Below are 18,151 nucleotides of genomic sequence, written 5' to 3' on the forward strand. Positions count from 1 at the left end.
TATATATATTTTATATATATATATATATATATATATATATATTTATATATATATATATATATATTTATATAAGTATCTCAAAATAATAGAATAAAGAATTTATTCAAACACTCTGTGGACAGTGTTCTTTCTTCATTCTTCTTTCTCCAGACATACCTCTGATCCATCATGCCGAAAGGTTTCATCGCTCCACAGAACAGAATCCCAAAATATCTGTGGCTAATTTATATTATTTTGAGCCGACTTTTCTTGTGCTTTTGGGTCAATAGTGGTGTACGTCTTGGAGTTCCCACATGGAAACTTACTGTGCTCACTGAAATCTGTTTCTTTTGCAGTCATTCAAAGGTTTATCACAGCCTGCCTTCTCAGAAATCTGGTTGCAGCCATTGATAGCTTCCTTTTTCTGCCCCGTCCAGGTATTTCATTAATTTTCTGCCCCTGGCCTGTTCAGGTATTTCATGTGTTCCAGCTCAAGTACACCTGGTGCAACCACTGAAGCCCTTGACTAGTTGCATCAGGTGTATTTGAGACAACACCTGTTTTGCACATTTGTGGCATTGAATAATTTTGAAACTGGAGAGGTCATTAGAAGTTGCATATTCAGTTGATTTTGGGGAAACCACTTGAAGCATTCGCTGTGTTGAACTATTTCAATTGCTTTTGTTTGATTTGTTTATTGCAAACAGCTGAGAGTCTGTAAATTGACAATAATCCTGATTTGCAATAGGGGTTGAATAATTTTGATTGCAACTGTATACAGACACACAATTTTTAAAACGAATACAGAGAAATAAAAAAGGAAAGGAATCAGTAGATCCTATGGATATTTATAGTACCTTACAATACAACTTATCTGAACAGTTTTTTCAACAACACTGTTTATACAAAGAACAGAACATGCATAGACAGATACTTTAATGTTTATTCCTTGTACACATCATCATTGTTTTTTTTAATAACTCTTTAAGCTTATTAATAAATGCTTTTTAGCATTTGTTTTTATTGTTTATAAAGTAGTCATCATGATTTACAAGGCATCATCAAAAATAAAAAATAAGAATTGTGATGTTTAAGAGTGTTTCAAGACTACTCCTTTATCATTCTCATTCTCATTCAAATGCACTGTTTAACAGTCACAGATGTATCACAGTTGTAATTATATATGTTCAATTCATGATGTGCATAATGTATGTGCATTATCTGGAATCTAACAAATGTGTGTGTGTTTGCAAGATAGAGAGCAAGAGAGAGAAAGAGAGTGTCCACTGAATTGACACCATAAGCTCAGAACAGGAATGACTTTTTAAAAAAACAAAAAAACAAAAAACAAAACTGAACTGCAAGCAGACATCACTAAAGTTAAAATAGGATAGCAAAACATATATGTGAAGATGAAAACCTGTAGGTTTAACTTGGTGCCACCTTTGAAGCCTTCAGATTACTTTGCAACTGACTGCACAAACTCCCTGTAATGGAAACACTGGCATTAATATATCATTGTACCACATCACTGTTAAATTCTTGAATCAGATTGGTTTGATTGTGTTGATTAATTTTATATAACAAGGCAAGTCACAGATTTAAATTAATGTATGAGATTAGAGAGAGAGAGAGTGAGAGAGAAATTAATGAGTTACAGAAAACTATTTTAATGGAAAGCATTAAATGATGTTATAAATGGATAAAAATGACAAAGTGTCATTCATTAATAAATAAAAAATTGTAGTTGGTAAATTGATGTGGTATTCAGCAAAAACTAGAAAAGCAATCAACTTTGCAGTGGTAATCAATAACAGTTGATTTTTGCCTTATAACAAAAATAAATAAACTAAACAAGAACAGATTTGTTTACCTTATATAATTTGGCAGTGCAGGATCCCTATAAAGTCCATTATGAAGATATCCATGGGATCCATCAAATGCCACCAGTCTGACTTTATTCTCTGACTTCAGCACACTTTTAGCAGTGTTGTAAAGCTACACAGGAAAATATGGCTCATGACTCTCTATACTCATAACCCAAAACATACTGTATACACATATCAATTGCTTGTATATATTTAGGTCCTACCTCCTCAGCCATCCTGAAAGGAACCATGTGGTCATCTTTAGAATGAAGGATCATAAGAGGAGTTGTCATTTTTTTCAAGCTAGAGTAAAATAAAATATCCTCATTAGCAGCTTAGTAATGATCTTGGCATATATTTTCAAGTCCACACTATTTTGTTTGTATTTTTTGTTTCAAATGTTTAAATGACTCTATGCTTACTTTTGAACATTGGGCAATACAAATTTATTTGCTTTAATAGAGTCCTGGGAAAAGTAGTACTGTATGTATGGAAATCTCCAGTAATACTAAGGGGGGAAAAAGAAGACAGTTGGCGTGCTGTTTTATAGGATATGTCCACAAGCATATATGTACGTGTAATCAGGAAATGCATTTCTGAAATACTACAAATGCACTTGCATTATATTACATACATTTTTTAAAATCAAAGTGACCCAGAACATTACCTACCCAGGTGAAAGGATGGGGGTATCCTTTGGGCATTTCTGCAACTGTGAAAGCACCTTCAAGTATCACTGCATCAACAGGGTTTCCTGGCAAAACAAACATATGATACAGTGGATATGAAAATTCTACACACCCCAATTAAAATGGCAGGTATTTGTGAAGCAAAATAATGAAACCAAGATAAATCATTTCAGAACATTCCCCACCCTCAGTGTGAAATTACAATAAATTACATCAACAAATGTGGAAAATGGGAGAGTACAGGGACATTACCAAGAACAGGATATCTCTCCAAAATTTACAAATGGAGAAATCAAACACTTACCAGGCGGGAGGCTGCCAAGAGACCTATGGCAATATTAAAGGAGCTGCAGGGATATCTGACAAGTACTGATTACTCTCTGCATACGAGAACAATCTCTCGTATTCTTCACATGTCTGGGCTATGGGGTAGGGTGGCTAGACAGAAGCCCTTTTTCACAAAAACATCCAAGCCCAATTAAATCACTCCAAATCATGTCATTTCAAAAGGTATAATAATTCCATAATTCCAAAATAAATGTTTGGTACAAAAAACAAAACAAAAACAAATCACCCAAAGAACACCATCCAAGGTGAAGCATCATGCTTTAGTGCTGCTTTTCTTCAGCCAGAACTGGGACTTTTATCAAGGTGGAAGGGATCATGAATAGCTATAAATTCCAGTCAATTTCGGTGCAAAACATTCAGGTGTCTGCTAGTAAGCTGAAGATGGAAAGGAATTTCACCTTTCAGCATGACAGTGACTCAAAGCATACATCCAAATCAACAAAGGAACAGCTTAACCAAAAGAAGATCAATGTTTTTTAATGACCTAGCCAGAGCCCAGACCTGAATCCAATTAATAATCTGTGGTGTGATCTGACGCAAGCTGTGCACATGAGATGCCCTTAAAATTTGATGGATCTAGAATGTTTTTGGAAGAAAGAGTGGGAAAATATTGACAAGTCAAGATGTGCCATGCTGATAGACACAAAAAGACTGAGTGGTGTAATAAAATCAAAGTATTAGTTTCAGGGAGTGCACATTTATGCAACTAGGTTATTGTAAGTTTGTTTTATTAATTTTTTTCCCTAAAAAAAAAAAGTTTCTAATTATTTTTCACTTTATTTGTATACACTGCAATTTCACATTGAAGGTGGGAAAAGTCCTGATACGATTGATCTTAGTGCAATAATGTGCTCATTCTAATAGGTTTACAATATTAATTCACAGTGACGTCTATGGCTGAGCTCCATGTAATCGAACTCTAACTTGTAAGCACAGTTTTAAAATATGTCATTTAAAAGAGAAAAACAAAAACGTATAATTGTTGATGTGATTAAGATTTCCATAAGGAGACGTTTATTTAACGGAAAATGTCCCCACTGTCAGCCATTGGTACCGGTCAGACGTAAAGCTGTGACTAAGTTTCCCGCCACAAGGATGTTTTCAGGATGAAGACCTTGCATGTTCAAGGTAACAAGCTATTTTTTTTTTACCTTCGAGAGAAATTAAGGGGATGATTATTTAGCTGCTGTACACTGAACAAAAAAAATCATTCTTAGACGTATTTAAATTATGAGCAGTATTTCCACTTAAATATGTAAATAATATATAGGTAAATAAAGGTTTATGTTAAACTCATTCAAATTAGAAATATGTACATTTACAAACTTAAGATATTGTAGTGAGGTAGACATCATTACATAAAGGCCAAAAATCACATTTTAGAGTATACTGCAAGTGATCAAACATTTTCTGCGGACATTCCACAGCATGCTAAAAACATAGGAATATGCCCATAGGCACTGCATACCATATGTTGGTAACTGCATAAAAGCCAAACTTCAGGGACTGATATTTTCTACCCTAGACATTCCAAGTAGTTTAGTGTAATATTTCTTACCTTGCTCTTGTAGTTTCACTGCAGTGTTAGTTGCCACTCTGTAAATTAAAAATATGTGGCTTTAAACCAAAATACAAGATTTGGAAAAGTAATACGTGATTTAATAGAGAACATTACATCACTATATGCTAATATTCTGCGAAAATGTTATTTATAAAATAACAGCTGATTTGCCAAGGTGGTGTCAATCTCACTCACCCTGTGCCAAGGGAGTGACCCCATATGATGACCAGACTGTCCTTGCTGCGTGCCCGTACCCAGTGGTACAGATAAAGTGTATCCGTGGTTAATCCAGCCTCGGTGGGCTCTCCGGTTGAATCCCCGAATCCTAGCACAATTTTACACATCCAGAAATACTAAATAACAGCACTGAAGACCAGCAGGGCCAGTCCATCTCAAGTAGTCCAATAACTGCAAAGTTGCTTGCTTGACTGTTTTTAATTTTTCTATTTTTTTTAGTGATTACGTCTATGTGCAGTCATGTGAAAAAATTGGTACACCGCATAGAAATTTATTTATTTCTTTACATATATGGACAAGCAAACATTTGATCCTCTTTGAAACAGTACCTATTAATAAAGTTGATACATGATCAAATGACAAAATTTTGGAGACATTTTGTAGTACTTTTCACAATGTAAATTAACAAAAAACAGATCAGTCACATGGACAAAGTAAGTACACCCCTACATTAATCACAACTTCAAAGCCATAAAATTAGAATCAGGTGTTCAAGATTGTCCAGGACTGGCCGTCCCAGCAAATTCAGCCCAAGAGCAGCTTGTATGATGCAAAAGGAAATCTCCAAGAACCCCAAAATTAAAACACACACACACACACACACACACATATATATATATTATATATATATATTTCCTTGTGGATTTGTTCAAGTATATCAACCTCATTAATAGGCACTGTTTCAAAGATGATCAAATGTTTGCTTGTCCAATTATGTCAAAAAAGCAAACAATGTCGATGGGGTGTACTTATTTTTTCACATGAATGCATTGGCATTGCAAACCACCATTTTTTAAAGCTTTGTTTAACCATGATGGCCATCTTTGTGTCATGGCACACAACAAACTTTGGTTATATAGCTGTTTATGGAAACCTCAACATCTCGGCTCAGGATGGTCCTAGCTCCTTGGAACAAAAACTGATTTCTAGAGCACATTAGCACATCCAACCTCCAAACTTACCTGCCTGTAATTTACTAGTATTCGTGAAGACCTTGGTTAGCTTGTTCAGGTGTGTTTTATTAGGGTTGGAGCTAAACTCTGTAGGACATTGGACCTCAAGGACCAGATCTGAAGAACCCTGATCTATCATGTTGGTATAGGTGTACAGTTGGTATGCATGAATAGATTTGATCCAAATATGGAATTACAGTGTTCAGCTGGGTGTTTTAAAGTAAACTGTCATAAACACAGCTTTGCTATTGCTTATTAACTTCATATTCCTTGTACTAGGACAACATACAGCTAGAAGTAAGCTTTCTGATTACATAGTAACTCTGGATGGTCTTTCTGTTTCATCATGTGCAGCAGTAAAAGACCTTGGTGTGATTATTGACTCCAGTCAATCATTTGACATGCATGTAGATAATATTACTAGGATAGCCTTCTTTCATCTCAGAAATATTTCTTATTATATAAGAAATATAATGTCACTACACGATGCAGAAAAATTAGTTCATGCTTTCATCACCTCTATGTTGGATTATTGTAATGAATTACTGTCTGGATGTTCTAGTAGGAGTATAAACAAGATCCAGTTAGTCTAGAATGCAGCTGTAAGAGTCCTTACTAGAACCAGAAAATATGACCCATCACCCCTATCTTAACCACACTGCATTGGCTCCCAGTAAAATTTTGCACTGATTATAAAATTGTACTATTGACCTAAAAAGCACTGAATGATCTTGCGCCACAGTTCCTTGAGTGAACTTTTCGCCTACTGCGATAAAAAGGTGCAGGCTATTTGTTGGTACCTCAAATAGTGAAGGCTACAGCAGAGGGAACAGCTTTCTCTTACAATGACCCACAGTTATGGAACAACCTTCCAATTTGTGTTCAGGACTCAGACACAGCCTCAATGTTTAAGTCCAGACTGAAAACATATTTGTTAAGTCAAACCTTTTATAAGTAGTTTTTTCTTAGGTAAAGGAGCATATCTAGAGGGCTCACGGGCATAAAGTGTTGTAGTGAACTGGGATGTTTGGATGCTCTGCCCCCTGGTCTCCCTTGCAGTTATGCTGTCATAGCTAGTCTTGCCGGAGTCCCTGGTTGCACTCACAAAAAGTACATTGTCCTTAATCATTACAGGAAAATAAGCATAACTAATAATCTCTGACGGCTCTCTGTCGAGCTACAAACGACCCCTTCTGCTCTCCAGACCTGCCCGATCCATCTTGATCCCCTGCGTCTGGTTGGAGTTCTTATCAGTTGGAAGTCACATGCTGCTGCTGCTGCTGAGGATGGCCCCACATGGTGCAGCCTAAAGATCAGGGAGATTACTGAGGATGGTACCACTTATAAACCATAACGATGGCTTTGGACCTCAATTCATATGAACAGCTATGCTATGAGAGCTTTAGGACTACAAGTGCCACAAACAGTTTTGCACTCAAGTCTCCATCATGAACAGTTGATAAGTTCAACAAAACAGACATCATGTAAAAACTGTAATGAATTTTCTTGGTTACACAATAGCACTTTTAGATGATGTATTAGCAAATTTATAGAAGAAATTTATTTATAATTGTACTATCCGGGTTCACTCAGATGAGGATGGGTTCCCTTTTGAGTCTCTCAAGGTTTCTTCCTCATATCGTCTCAGGGAGTTTTTCCTTGCCACCGTCGCCTTTGGCTTGCTCATTAGAGATAAATTCACACATTTAAAATCTATATTCTGAATTTATATATTTCTGTAAAGCTGCTTTGGGACAATGTCCATTGTTAAAAGCGCTATACAAATAAAACTGAATTTAACCGAATTTCTCCTGTGATCAAAGCAGTGTGACTACAACTCAGCAGTCTGTAGTCTCCAACCATAATCAAAACACACCTGAACAAGATAAACAAGGTCTTCAGGAATACTAGAAAATTACAGGCAGTTAAGGTTTAAGGTTGGAGCTAAACAAGATTTGAAGATAGATTATGCTTCACTCTTGCCATTATCAAATGTAGTAACATTTTAGACCTAGATCATATGTCAATCATAAACATAATTACTGTAAAATATGGTTCATTTTTATTATTTAATATGCGTAAATCTGTTCATTTCTCAAAATGCATGAATAAAGTAGGCTTTTCCCCAGATTTATACTAGTCCTAGGAACTGTGAGCAATCTTCTGCATTAGTTGGACTTAAGTTCTAAGTCTAAGGAACAAGAACGTGCAAAATGTTTACATATATACCAGTGGTTTCTTTCTTTTTCAGGTCAGCCCAAATTGCTGTATTGACTATTCCCAATGATTTTTTTATTCTTAATTTTTTTTTTCTTTTTCTCCCATAGACAGCTCTCTGGTCTTCATGTTGGTTTATCCTTTTAACATCAAATGCAGTCTTCACAGGTGAAACCTTGGGCTCAAACCAAGAGTAGACATTCAGAGCTATTAATTCTTTAAACAATCGATTTAACAGGGCAAACCTGGGCAGCAAGAAACACCTTCCATTGTTCAGTCACATGTTCCATTGTTTTTGATCACTTGAAAAATGGGTGGTTCAAACAAAAGATACCATGTTCTAAGTTGCTTAACACATCTAGATGTAAATATGAGGAAATGAAAGCTGAAATTCTGATCTATCGTCTCATATTTATCTTTTGATCAGAAACACAAATGTCTTCAGTGTATAGCGAAAACAATTGAATTAGCCTTGCCATTCCAATACTTTTGTAGCAGGGATATTTTTGGTAATTATCCTTTTTTGGCCAGAGAAATGCTAATATCCAGTTAAAAAAAAAAATCACCTGAAAACTCTGCACCTCTCTTGATATAGCTATATTTTGTTGAACTATCTGAAATGGTCTAACAATGATTGGTCTTATTATATATTCATGATTGTGTAAAGAAAAAAGTACTAAATTGAAATGCATTTTTGAAATATAGCAATGCTGCAATCAGAAGCTGTACATCTAGTTATTTTAAATGTTACAATGTATTCCTTTAATAACATCTATACATGAAATAGGAGCAACAAGATGTAACCCACCTCTGTAATCCATAACCACAGCATGATAGCCAAGAGCACTTAACACCTGCAACAATATTTTACACTGGGTCAGGGAGCCATTGTCCTATGGTTTTGATTTTAAACAGTAAAGATATTGTAGCTACTCACATTGGCAACTCCTAAACGATGTGGCGCTGCTCTGTTTAAATAAAAGTACAGACACATTTGTACAGTAAACAATACAACACTTAAAACATTCATAAAAGATTTAGAATCAGTAGGCATCACTACAAACTACTACAAACTGGAGGCATGAGGAAACATCACATCATGTCATGGTTTTCTATGCTGCAAAATGTTTTTTGTTTTTTTTTACTTGGTGGATGAACAAAGGTCGCTGCAGAGTTCAATGTGCAATAAAATGAATTAACTTAAAACAGAACTTAATAACTTTATATATAACTAGTCAACAGGTCTTAACCCTCTGAATCTGCAAACTTGGAATTCTGGCTATGAAATACTTTCAATTCAACATGTCATACGGTAAATCATTTGCTGACTAACAAGAGTAATATTTGCAGTTGTCTATGTTTTTTTGGGTCTTGTTTGCTCCCAACTTTAGGGATAATTGGTCAGGAGGAAAAAAAAAAAAAGCACTTGAGGTCACTCTGTGCTTTTCTGTTTTTTATTTATTTATTTTGGATAGTCCACTGTGACCAAATACCCTGGCAGCAATAAGTGTAAAAAAAAACTGAGTTCAATCTGCCTTGCAGCCACTTCTCATTGGAGTACACGACTTGGTGTGCATTTGGTGAACTGCAGTCATTCCAGCCCTTTGCACATAGAATTTGTTACACAAATGTTCTAGTTTCTATAGATGTTCCCACCTGTTACCCGTATTGCCATGGAGGTAGATGAAAACAGGGGAACCATCCCCCAAAGACTGCTCATACCACTCCAAACTTTTACCTTGAGCCTCCTTCCACTTTTGTTCAGGAACCGTGTGCCTAAAGAGGCACCATCGACAGTAAGAACAAAAAGCAGATATGTGAAATTGCTTTTACAAAATGCACAACTTACCATACTCCTAGTGTCACTCCTGCTTCTGAGGTCAGGTACATATTGACGGTGTGATTGAGACCAAGATCACAGGGACGCCTCAGGTCAACAAAATATGTTACTGAAGAGAGATAAACAATGCTGTGGATGCAATAAACTGCACAAGTGACATTCTGTATTAAATCTGCCATATTTATAACAAATGTATGCACCGGCGTGTTTATAAACCAGGTATTGTATGACACTGGGAAAGAATTGCAGAATCAATGGCGTGGCCACATACAGAGTGCAGAGGGCTATCAGTCCCCTTTTCACCCACACCCACCATGATGACCTGAAAAAGAACAAATGAACAGAGCAGCACATGACAAACACACTAGCGCTTAAAAAAAAAACAACGAAAAAAAACCAACCATGTACAGTGCTACATTAGTACATACACTTACATTAATAAAGATCAAACTGCACATAGTATAAATCCAGCTGGACAAAAAATCAGGCTGGGAGAGCTGAATCATTATAGATAGATGTGGGGAAATACATAAGGGAGATAACTATGTTTGTAATTGATAACAGTAAAAAAAATAAAATAAACATCAGTCACCACAACTAGCTTGCATTTATTCAACGCAATATTTTAGTGTGAGTTAATTCAGTTGTGGAAGTGGCTGAATCAATGCAAACTAGCTGAGTTAGTTGTGGTGATTCAGTCATTAAGGCTTTGAGTTACAGATCAGAAGGTTGTGTGTTCTGTTGACAGTAAATTAGGTACTGAAAACGTATTTATGTCTAGCTATAGGGCACAAGTACAATTCACCCTTAATGTAACTATTTATTAATAATGTGATCTGAGTAGTCACTGGTAATAATTTATTTCTATTAACGCATGACCTGGAATTATCTACCAAACAATAAGTGTTATAGAGTGAAAAATGTGGACTAATGTCACTAACCTGGTTTTGGTTTGCACTTCACCAGTTTCCCTTTTCACCGATTTCCCCTCAGGGCGTTTGGACGCAGCAGTTTCATCAACTCTCCTTCTCATCTCGGACTCGATATACAACAGTGAAGAAAACCTTCAGTAGAGTGAGAGTGTTTCTGCTACTGCACACTACATCAGGCTGGATCAATTTCTACTTCATGTGCTGGACGGTAACAGATACCGTCCTGATAAATCCGCCCTTTTAGGACTTTGATCAATTTGCCTGCGTCTGAAACCGCCCACTGCTGTAGATAATAATAACACGAAATTATGGGATGGCAAAAATCCATTCACGTTGATAAGTGCACTTTAAGATCAGCTTCTCGGGTACTCATCACGTGACTTTTATGTTTTGACTGTATTTGTCTGAAATTATGGGATGCCAAACTCTTCTAAACTTGTTCAGACTCAGAGGAAGGGGCGTATTCGTTCTGTATGTCCAACCAATGACTTGCTCCTTCACAGCCCACACGCTAATACAGATTATTTTATGCAGGAAAAAGCAGTCACATGTTTTACACAGGCGGAACTTAACTGAACGAGTCAGTACATGGAAGTGAATGAGAGTGATTCGTTCACTTGGAAGATTCGTTCAAAACACAGATTCATTATTCAAGTATGAAACACCACTACTCCGTGCTCATTCGGTTCCATACACACCGAGCAGCCATAACATTAAAACCACCTGCCACCACAACAGCTCTGACCCGTCGAGGCTTGGACTCCACAGGACCTCTGGACGTGTGCTGTGGTGTCTGGCACCAAGACGTTAATGCGGATCTATGGCTTTATTTTTTGGGTCAAATTTCTGCACGCGCAAGAACATATTTTGTATGGGAATAATTTCCCGTCAAAAGTTCTGCGGTCACGGATCGAAAAATAATAAGCCTGAATCAAACATTTAAAAAAAACATGCAAAATTATAATGCACAAAACTGAAACATGAATTCAGAGTTTTTTGAATCACGCACAAAATCGTTTCCCTTGGTTACCTTACTGTGTTTTTTGTGCTCTCTGATATTTGTATTATATGAGAAACCAATGAGAAGTGCTTATAGTGTTATAAGAGACACTTGAGACATTTGTTTTGCACAAAAAATAATTGTCATTTATTGATTATTTCATCCCGGTGCAGGGATGATGGTAGAGATGTCTCGGTGCGGGGATGATGGTAGAGAAAACTCCAGTTTTGGAGTGCATTCACAACATGCAAGAGCGCCGCCCGCCCGAAAAATGGCTATATTCTTAATTGTAAATTCACTGAAATTGACACTATAACCACTAGATGGGAGCAGAGGACCACTCTTTGGCTCATTCTGCTCAATAATATAGTTATTTTCACAGGTTTTTCTTTTGAAATGATATTTAGACATTATAAAATCATTATAATAACAACCACATTGTGGCAAGGTTTATCACTTCATTTGTTGATTTGAGGTATCATGGTTTGTAATTATATCACATTATGATTATACAGTGCATCCAGAAAGTATTCACAGTGCTTCACTTTTCCCACATTTTGTTATGTTACAGCCTTATTCCAAAATGGATTAAATTCATTATTTTCCTCAAAATTCTACAAACAATACCCCATAATGACAACGTGAAAGACGTTTGCTTGAAATCTTTGCAAAATTTACTAAAAATAAAAAACAAAAAAAGCACATGTACATAAGTATTCACAGCCTCCCTGACTAAGGCCCTTCTCCCCCGATCGCTCAGTTTGGCCGGGCGGCCAGCTCCAGGAAGAGTCCTGGTGGTTCCAAACTTCTTCTATTTATGGATGATGGAGGCCACTGGGCACATTGGGACCTTTAATGCTGCAGAAATGTTTCTGTACCCTTCCCCAGATCTGTACCTTGATACAATCCTGTCTCGGAGGGCTACAGACAATTCCTTGGATTTCATGGCTTGGTTTGTGCTCTGATACGCATTGTTAACTGTGGGACCTTATATAGACAGGTGTGTGCCTTTCCAAATCATGTCCAATCAACTGAATTTACCACAGGTGGACTCCAATCAAGTTGTAGAAACATCTCGAGGATGATCAGTGGAAACAGGATGCACCTGAGCTCAATTTTGAGTGTCATGGCAAAGGCTGTGAATACTTATGTACATGTGCTTTTTTTGTTTTTTATTTTTAATAAATTTGCAAAGATTTCAAACAAACTTCTTTCACGTTGTCATTATGGGGTATTGTTTGCAGAATTCTGAGGAAAATAATGAATTTAATCCATTTTGGAATAAGGCTGTAACATAACAAAATGTGGGAAAAGTGAAGCACTGTGAATACTTTCTGGATGCACTGTATAATCATAATGTGATATAATTACAAACCATGATACCTCAAATCAACAAATGAAGTGATAAACCTTGCCACAATGTGGTTGTTATTATAATGATTTTATAATGTCTAAATATCATTTCAAAAGAAAAACCTGTGAAAATAACTATATTATTGAGCAGAATGAGCCAAAGAGTGGTCCTCTGCTCCCATCTAGTGGTTATAGTGTCAATTTCAGTGAATTTACAATTAAGAATATAGCCATTTTTCGGGCGGGAATAAGGCTGTAACATAACAAAATGTGGAAAAAGTGAAGCGCTGTGAATACTTTCCGGATTGGTGTTCACCAAGGCACTGGTGGGTAGTTTGTGTTTTCTCAGGTGGTTTTCCTTCACATTTCAGCATAATGTTGCAAAATATACACCAAATCCTGCTGGATTCTGAAGCGAGCCAGTGAGGCCGTACACTTAGTCCTAAACCTAGTGTTACACACACACACCTGCGGTATTTGGGGGGAAAAGCTTCAAATAAATAATAAACTTATAATGCACAAACTTTTCATTTTTAATTGAACAAGTTATGATTACATGATTACATTACATAAACACATTGGATTAAATTGATAAAAAAAAGTACATAAACACAAAAACATTTGTATAAAAACAAGAGAAAAAATATTATACAAATATCTAAAAATTATTTATAAACATAACATTGTTTAAAACGATCATAAATGTATGTATATATTTTGCACTTTAATTAATCATATACATGTACGTGTGTGTCTGATTAATTAAAGTACAAATTAACCTTTATTATTATTAATTAATATAAATATTAATTTAATAAAAATGGAAAACCAAAATCTCTCCACACACTGTTTATATGTATACAAACAGTAATTATATGAACTACTATTTATATATTATTGAAATATAAATATATGATGTGAATAAATGATAAATTTAAATATTAACCAACTGTTACAATATTCCAGAAAGTCATCGTTTTTATTTTCATAAAATAAAATAATACCTATAAGACTGAATGAGTAATTGATTCCGGAAAAAACAGCGCGTAGATGTGACGTCACGGGCCAGGGCCACGCCTTTCAGCATGCTTGTTTTTCAATGTTTATTTTCAAATGTTTAGAATGTTTATTTTCAAAGGGTTCGAAGCGTATATATTCAACGCGTCGGAGCACTCAAACCAGATTTCTGAAGCTCTCAAACTCTGGCTTACACCTGGGATTTTACTCCGAGACCATTTTCTGCACTGGGACAACTTCAATCAACTCCAGAACCGAGACATCTCTACCATCATCCCTGCACCGAGACATCTCTATCATCATCATCCCTGCACCGAGACATCTCTATCAGCATCATCCCCGCACCGAGACATCTCTATCATCATCATCCCCGCATCGAGACATCTCTACCATCATCCCTGCACTTGTGCCTTCTCAGCGATGATCTTCAGGAGGGACGAAGCGCCGCAGCTCCAGGAGGTCGATCCTGAGACCGGAATGAGTGGACTGCCGGACAGCAATGGTAAGTCACCCAGTTTCCTTTTAGCATCACACACACTTTATTTCGGTTTTAAGCACAAGTACTTTAAACACCGCGTTATCAAAATAACACTAAACGTGAAACGCAATCATCAGTAGTGTTAATAGCGTTAAGAGGTTTTGGTAAAAAGCAAGCTGCTCGTTATTCTTTAGCTAATGGCTCTACACACGTGAACATAGTTGTTACTGTAAGTGCGTGGCACTTCCTGTTACACATGAGCGTTTGTGTTTTTCTATTTATCGATCTATCTGACATTAATTTTCATCTGGCTATAACACTGCAAACAGACACTAAAATATGAACGATGTTAAAACAGGCAGTTTAAAGCGGCATGATGCCACCTGCGCTCACCCTAGGCTTGAAGCGGGTTTTTATCGGACGCCGCTGGACAGCGGCGGGAACCGGATATGACATCATCATACTTCAGGCAATGAAGTTTTCATATGCAATTAAGTTTTACAGCAATAAAATGTCAAACAATATTTGAAGCGATTTAAAAAACAATTTTATGTTTCCTTCTGTTCCTGTTTTCAAGGACACCGCAAACCAGGCAGACTCTCTTTTCATAATCTTTCAAAGCTGTGGTGTAAAGTACAGGAGAGCTCGAGAAACTAGCGCCTCCGTTTTTTATTTTTAACTAAAAAGGTCACGCAGTGACTTCACGATCATCAATTGGTCACACGTCTTCACCTGATACGATTACGCAGGTCAGAGTTCAACAAACTTGAACTTTCATCACACAGTAGCGTAGTACGGAAATTCTACGGTCTGCCGTTTCCGGATGTGTTTGAATGGAAGTCAATGGAGCGCTAAAGCCTGGTGTGATAGCGGCATTAAACGTGTAAGACTCTTAACGTACCAGCTGGCAGTGAAAGGAGAAAATAGCAGGCAGAAATGAACCACTTGGCTAATGATTTAAGATGGTGATAATTAGCCTAATGTTAGCTAACTTGTTTAAAAAAAAGTGACATAGTTTACTAAAAGTTTGGTACGTTTTGATTCCTTTTTACTAAATGTGCAGATGTATCTCACTGACTACGTTTACATCGAATTATTGACAATATTATGATTAAGGTGTTTACACGAGTCGCTTTTAGAATACTCCTTGCATGTTCCCGTTTTACATGTTATAGAACATGGATCGATTAACGGCACGTCATTACATCCCCACGCCATGCCGTCCGACGTTCCCTCCAGAATTTCACGTATCAACATACAGTTTGTCTTCGTTATGGTACCGTATACAGTTTTGGGTGTTTTTATTTTTAATTTTTACGAATGCTTCAAGTGCAGTTAATTATTTGTCATGCTGTACGTGCAAATAGACGACTGCTTGAAACCGTGGTCTGCGTCCCAAACCGCGTACCTACCTACTATATAGTATATAGAGATACATGTATTTCGCCTACTATATAGCAGGTAAGTACGTGGTTTCGGATGCAGCTGTGCGCTCTTGTTTGCTGTAAAACGGTTGAGCACTGTCGTGTGTGATCGTGTCCTGTCGCAAAACGCGGTGAAAACTCCCACACGATGTTAATAATGTGATTAAGGTGTTTTCATGTCTGTAATACACATCAATAATGCGACTAAAATAGGAGTACTCCACATGTCTTAATTCGATTTGTCTTTACTGCGAGTATGACTTTAATCTGATTAAGGTAACAAAAAATTGCTGTTTACATGGTAGTTTCTTAATCAGAGTACTGTCTTAATCGGGTTAATATTGGATTATTGTTTTCCGTGTAAACGTACTGACTGTCTCTTCATCTCCTTTGACACAGGAACATGGAGGGAGGAAACTGTGGTGGATGTGCACCGGGGGAGGAGGAGACGGAGGGAGCAGGTGAGTGATGAAGAGGACAACACTGAAGAGGCCCGTCCCCGTAGAAGACAGCGAGCGGAGTATGATGATGCTGTCGATGAGCTGATCGACTTCGTTAGTTTGGAGAGGAGCTCGTCCTGTTCCTGGCAAGTATTCCCTACATTGGAGTTCATTCCATCTGCAGATGCTCCCTCCAGCAGTGAGCATTTCTGGTGGAGGATGATGATGAGGGAGCAGATGAATGATGAAGAGGACAACGATGAAGAGGCCCCTCCTCTTCATGTGGAGCAGGAAGATGACAACGGCTCACCCCCTTTGTGGAGCTTATTCCCAGCTTTGGCGTGCATTCACAACATGCAACAGCACTCTAGTAGTGAACATTTCAGGGGGAGGAAGAGACAGAGGGAGCAGATGACTGAAGAGGACATTGTTGAAGAGGCCCCTCCCAGAAGAAGGCGGCGTGTGGAGCAACAGGATGATGACCATGAGTTGTCTGAGCTCACTTATTTGGAGAAGAGCTCATACACCTTGTCCCTTAGATTGGACATGGGAATGTCTTTATCAGCATGGCCATAGTAATTCTGGACCCAGCTGGAATTATTTCCATTTCCATTCCCATCCAATTTCTAGTTATATTATTATTATTATTATTATTATTATTATTATTATTAACTACTAGCTTTTAAGCTACCATGAGGTAAACTGCAGTATTAGGATCTTTAAAAATCTTTGGAAAATATTTCAGTTCTAGGCTCCAGCATTAGTCTTTTTTTATTTTTATTTTTTAAATGTGTGGTAAGTATTTCACATCTAGGTTCTAGCATTAGCCATTTTTTAAAGTGAGGTGAGTATTTTATCCTTTCTAATCATGAGGTATGGTAAGTATTACCTTGATACCTTATCTTATGTTCTGTTGTCTTAGGGTTGGCCAGCCCACTTTCTTCCATTGCTCCATGGTCCAGTTCTGATGCTCACATGCCCATTGAAGGCATTTTCGGCAGTGGACAGGGGTCAGCGTGGGCACTCTGACCAGTCTGCGGCTGTGTAGCTCTTCTGTGGGTTCGGACCAGACGACCTAGCCTTCGCTCCCCACAAACATCAGTGAGCTTTGGGTGCCCGTGGCCTTGTCGCCGGTTCACTGGTCGTCTTTCCATGGACCACTTTTGGTCCACTGCATACCGAGAGCACCTCACAAGGCCTGCCATTTTGGAGATACTCTGACCCAGTCGTCTAGCCATCACAATTTGGTCCTTGTCTTAGTCGCTCAGATCCTTACGCTTGCCCATTTGTCCTGTTTCCAACACATCAACTTGCTGTCTAATATATCCCACCTCTTGACAGGTGCCATTGTAATGAATTCAGTATTATTCACTTCCTGTCAGTCAGTCTACTGTATATGTTTGTATTCACCTGATTTTAAATCCTAACGGTAAAATATATAAAATCTCTACTGTCATAAAAGCTACAAAAATATCAGTTGCTACATAGGCTAAAGACTGACATCAAATCTGTGTTAAATGTATAGGCTTTGTTAATAAACTATTTATTAATTAATGATTGCTTTATTGCATTTTTTTAAATAACCAATAGTTTGAAATAATCAATAAATGACAATTATTTTTCGTGCAAAACAAATGTCTCAAGTGTCTTTCTTATAACACTTTAAGCACTTCTCATTGGTTCATCATATAATTACACTGTAGAAATACACCTTCAGTTGAAATCTTGGCGTTATTTGCACTGTTTTCCTCCCACAAGTATTTAATAACAGACATTGTTTAAATTCTAATAAGCAAAAATATTCCAACCTGTCAA

General features: G+C 37.2%; 2 protein-coding genes across 2 annotated transcripts; one reads left to right on the top strand and one right to left on the bottom strand.

Moving 5' to 3' along the window:
* Window positions 1-904: 904 nt before the first annotated feature.
* si:ch211-117n7.7 (Monoacylglycerol lipase ABHD12-like) lies at window positions 905-10,986 on the bottom strand. The gene is made up of 13 exons (XM_053621712.1): window positions 10,634-10,986; window positions 9,893-10,014; window positions 9,702-9,801; window positions 9,509-9,628; window positions 8,790-8,820; window positions 8,661-8,706; window positions 4,641-4,770; window positions 4,443-4,480; window positions 2,519-2,601; window positions 2,270-2,355; window positions 2,072-2,150; window positions 1,853-1,977; window positions 905-1,466 (listed from the first exon to the last, which is right to left on the bottom strand). The coding sequence occupies exons 1-13, from the start codon at window positions 10,723-10,725 to the stop codon at window positions 1,439-1,441; spliced, it is 1,080 nt and encodes a 359-aa protein (XP_053477687.1). The 5' UTR covers window positions 10,726-10,986; the 3' UTR covers window positions 905-1,438.
* A 3,113-nt stretch (window positions 10,987-14,099) lies between these two features.
* On the top strand, window positions 14,100-18,150 carry LOC128605722 (uncharacterized). Its single transcript, XM_053621434.1, has 2 exons — window positions 14,100-14,496; window positions 16,296-18,150. Exons 1-2 carry the CDS (start codon window positions 14,100-14,102, stop codon window positions 16,910-16,912), a joined length of 1,014 nt encoding a protein of 337 aa, XP_053477409.1. The 3' UTR covers window positions 16,913-18,150.
* The last annotated feature ends 1 nt before the right edge of the window (window position 18,151 follows it).

This window comes from Ictalurus furcatus, chromosome 3 (assembly GCF_023375685.1).
Source record: "Ictalurus furcatus strain D&B chromosome 3, Billie_1.0, whole genome shotgun sequence".
NCBI lineage: Eukaryota > Metazoa > Chordata > Actinopteri > Siluriformes > Ictaluridae > Ictalurus > Ictalurus furcatus.

Coding starts and splice junctions, on each gene's coding strand:
- si:ch211-117n7.7 (XM_053621712.1), bottom strand. CDS start 10,725: ATGAGAAGGAGAGTTGATGAAACTGCTGCGTCCAAACGCCCTGAGGGG. Junction 2,602..4,442: donor AGTGAAACTACAAGAGCAAG/GTAAGAAATATT, acceptor TTGTTTTGCCAG/GAAACCCTGTTGATGCAGTG. Junction 2,151..2,269: donor GTATTGCCCAATGTTCAAAA/GTAAGCATAGAG, acceptor ATTTTACTCTAG/CTTGAAAAAAATGACAACTC.
- LOC128605722 (XM_053621434.1), top strand. CDS start 14,100: ATGTTTATTTTCAAAGGGTTCGAAGCGTATATATTCAACGCGTCGGAG. Junction 14,497..16,295: donor TGGACTGCCGGACAGCAATG/GTAAGTCACCCA, acceptor CCTTTGACACAG/GAACATGGAGGGAGGAAACT.